The 3,851-nt window shown below is 34.0% G+C and overlaps 1 protein-coding gene across 2 annotated transcripts in view; it reads left to right on the top strand.

Annotated features, from left to right (window-relative positions):
- LOC110033552 (polyadenylate-binding protein 2) overlaps nucleotides 1–3,851 on the top strand; it is a 61,018-nt gene extending 57,167 nt beyond the window's left edge. Inside the window, exons 1-4 of one of the 2 annotated variants that reach the window (XM_020737574.1) lie at nucleotides 1,517–1,737; nucleotides 2,952–3,143; nucleotides 3,244–3,371; nucleotides 3,546–3,851. In XM_020737574.1, the coding sequence (XP_020593233.1) occupies nucleotides 1,717–1,737; nucleotides 2,952–3,143; nucleotides 3,244–3,371; nucleotides 3,546–3,591 (387 nt within the window). In that variant the 5' untranslated portion in view covers nucleotides 1,517–1,716 and the 3' untranslated portion in view covers nucleotides 3,592–3,851. Of the gene's footprint in view, nucleotides 1–1,516; nucleotides 1,738–2,951; nucleotides 3,144–3,243; nucleotides 3,372–3,545 lie in introns of those variants that run through there. The other variant, XM_020737573.1, reaches the window with a different exon arrangement.

The raw sequence follows: 3,851 nt of genomic DNA, 5'->3' as shown, positions 1-3,851 counted from the left end.
ATTCCTGCACATGTCAAAAAAAAATTTTCCCTGCTTTTTTTTTTAATTATTGGAACCTGAAGTAAGCCAAGCACTAGTATAACCCGTCTGTCATTTTGAATGCTGAACATGTTATTTTAGCATCAAAATTTTTTTGTATTCAAATGGTATCATTTTTAGATATAATACCCTTTCGGAGTAAAAATTAGTTCGCTTCTTTTCCATAAGGAAATGTGGGGACGCTATAGATGGTTGAATTTACTATTGAATTGCCAGATTTGGAAGGACTTCCGGTAATTTCATTAACTATCTAAACAAGGCTTGGCTTGTACTTATACATGGAGCTTATACTAATTATAGACTTCATGAGTGAAATTGGGAGCCAATGGCAACAGGATATAATATTTGTTGGGGAAAAATAGTTATGTCAGGATATTTTGACCAAATTTTTGGTCAGAATGGTTTTCAAATCCATTCTATTTATTTTGAGATGAGTGGATTAGATACTTTGATTGATTGTCTTGTATTGGACTTATTTTGAAGTCAATCCAATGGTTTGAAATACATAATGAATAATTTTTTATCATGATATCCTGATAGAGGGCTAGCATAAGTTCAGATTCCTGTTTTATTTATTTTTTCCGAGCACCATCATTTTATATTATTGACAGGCATGATTGAAACGGAGATTTCTTTTTATGTTCTGATTGTTTCATTCCATCAAGGCTCCAGAGAAATTTATTGCATGCTGAATATTTTTTGTTCTTAGATAGGATGTACATTCCGCAATTTGTGCTCTTTTGGGTGATAAAAAAAGATGAGGTGGAGTGAGAGAATTTTTGGTTAATCAGGTTATATCCATACATCAGAAAATTGAATTTATTCTGGTTGAAATTCTTCCTCAGTACAAATAATTTTGCCATTGTTTGTTATTGACTTTTGCTGGCGGCTCCATGATGTAAATACAGTTCTCACTTTTCAATTAAAATGGTGATATATTGTTAACCCCTGCAATTTATTTACTCAACACTCGTTTTGAAGTATTTATGCTATAGATATGGAGCATTTTCCTGCATGCAATAGGTTTTGGAGTGGCTTTCTTGTGGATCATTTCATGTGATTTCTGTTTTCATCCTTTCTTCATGTCTTACTTTGAATGAGCTCAAGATTTTACCTTCATGTCTGCTAATGACAGGGCAAATCTTCACTGTTGGAGTTCTCTGATGTGTTGTCCTTCTGATGCCTGGATGCTTTTAGCTTGAAATAAGATCTTAGCCAATTAATGATGGGGGAAAACAAACTGCTCGTATGTGATGTTTAGACTTGCAATGGGGGAAAAAAAAGAGAAAAAGAAAAGGAAAAAAAAAGTAAATGGAGAAAAAATGGGATAGAAGTGTGGAAAATAGTGGGCGTAAAAAAAAGTTGTGAAAAATCCTTAATTGGTTTGTGAACCCCAGAATGAGAGAAATGAAAAGAAAAACCGACGACGAAAAAAAAAAAAAAAAAAAAAAAAAAAAAACTAATGAAAAAAAAAAGGAAATGTAAAAAAGAAAAAACAGCGACAATTCTTCCGGCTTCACAGAAGTGTGGTTTTATCTGCTTGCATCCATGAATTTAGGGGTACCGTAGGAGGCCCGAGGTTTTGTTCTCTTGGCGTGATTGAACTTTATTATGGTTCATGAAGAACTGTTAAGGCTGCAAGCTGGGTATTCGTGATGGAATGTGTTACTTCTGTCAATGAAAATTTTCCAACAGTTGGTGAGAGGTCCTTGATCTATTTCTTGAATTTCCTTGCAATAATCTTCTATTTATCTCATTTACTCTGAAATTTTTGTTGATATTCTTTGTATTATGAATCCTCTGATAGAAATGTTTTTATTGACTGGAATTCTATTTTTCACCGGCCACTCTGAAGACTTGAGCAACAATCTACTACAAACGTACTGTTTGCTTTAACCTTGTTTTTCTTTTCCATTCCTAAGTGTAGAAATCTCAAGCATATTTAAGAAATGCAATTTAAAATTCGGAATAAGAGCTGTCACCCTTTTTTTTCTAGCTGCATATTCTTTTTGGGACATTTACATACATACTATCCCATGCCTATATATTTACATATATAACACTAAACTTCACTTTTTACATTTATTCCTCCCAAATCTTTCATATCACATAGAAAAATACCACCATTTTAAAACTTAAAAACTTAAATACACCTTTTCATATATAGGTAAGGTATGTCAAAAGTGAAGTTTAGGTGTTAGATATGTCAATTCGTAAGAATTAAGTGGTATGTATGTAAATCTTCCGTTCTTTTTTTATTTCAAACCACAATATTCTTTTTCTAATGAATAAGTTTCATTGCATGATTGACTATTATCTAAACTTTGGTATTGTCGGAGTTATTTGCAACGAGATTTATAAAATCATATGGAGCTATTTACTCATTCGTTCAACTTTATGATGCCATTAGCACATAGCACACTTTAACTTGTCACATATAAGAGAAAACAGTGATTTTGGGAGGAACATGTAAGAAACCAATGACTTCTGTTTATGCTACTTTGCCAGCTACAGATTGTTGTGAAGTTGAACAGCTCCACGGTGAACATTTTTCACTCTCCCAGCTGGTTTGGAACAGGGAAATTTTCTTTTCAATGGGAAACTTTAAAAGCCCATCTATTGTTGCTTTTCACCATGAATCAATTCACTCACATTTTTAATTTGTTGGTATATTTTTCTCTCTTTCCTTAGACCGGTCGATTGTCTTCTGTTGGCTAGAAATAAGAACAAAAAGAAAATGGTTACTTGTAACTAATGATTGTAGGATTTATATATTTATATTTTGTTTTTCTAGTAACGTAGAAGCTTTCGGTAGAGTTGAAAAATGCAATTTTGATTAAACCGGTCATGGCCATCTACTCATCTGCTTGCCATTGGGACTCTTATCTGTAATCTTAACGAAAACATTGCAGGTTGATTATGCATGCACGCCCGAGGAGGTTCAGCAACATTTTCAATCATGTGGAACTGTTAATCGGGTCACCATCCTGACAGACAAATTTGGTCAGCCAAAAGGTTTTGCTTACGTTGAATTTGTGGAACTGGAGGCTATTCCAGAAGCTCTTAATTTAAATGAATCTGACTTGCATGGTCGCCAACTGAAGGTCCATCTTTTTAGTCCCTTTCTTTAATCCTTATAATTTTAAAACTTGGACAAAAATTTTGGACCATAAGTTTTGTTCACAATGGTGGTATTTGGAGCAGGTGATGCCGAAGAGGACGAATGTTCCGGGATTCAAGCAATATCGCCCGAGGCGTTACAATCCTTACTTGGGCTATAGGGTCAGGAGGTCATACGTGCCTTCATATTTCTATTCTCCATATGGATATGGGTTAGTATGCTCCACATTTATTGAAAATACATTATTCTAAAGTTCTGATAAAGAAATCATCATACAATCGTTGAATCTATTCCAACATTTTCTTTCCTTTGGGTTTCATTTGTTTTCTTTTTCTTTTAATAATTAGCCGATGGTTTTGTTTAGCCAGCACTATCTTTTTTCCAGGAAGTTTCCCAGGTTCAGGAGGCCAATGCGCTACAGACCTTTCTGAAATGAAAAATTATACCTTTTTTGAGTCGACACTGACCATGGAGAAAAATATTCTATCTTAGTTGAAGATGATGGCTATATTTATTTCATTTTGAAGTTAGGTATGGATATAATTAAGATGGATATGTTGATTGCTGTTTACTTCTTGTTTCTGGCCTCCGGTCATAGTTGTTTGCTTCCTTTTTTCTTTGGGTCAATACCCTTGAATGTTTGTTTGGTGGGGATAAGACTGACTATGGGAAAGGTTGTGCATCACTTTCA

The sequence above is a fragment of the Phalaenopsis equestris genome, unplaced genomic scaffold (assembly GCF_001263595.1).
Source record: "Phalaenopsis equestris unplaced genomic scaffold, ASM126359v1 Scaffold001221, whole genome shotgun sequence".
Lineage (NCBI taxonomy): Eukaryota > Viridiplantae > Streptophyta > Magnoliopsida > Asparagales > Orchidaceae > Phalaenopsis > Phalaenopsis equestris.
Note: the sequence above shows the minus strand (reverse complement) of the source record. Positions and strands in the feature narration are given on the sequence as shown.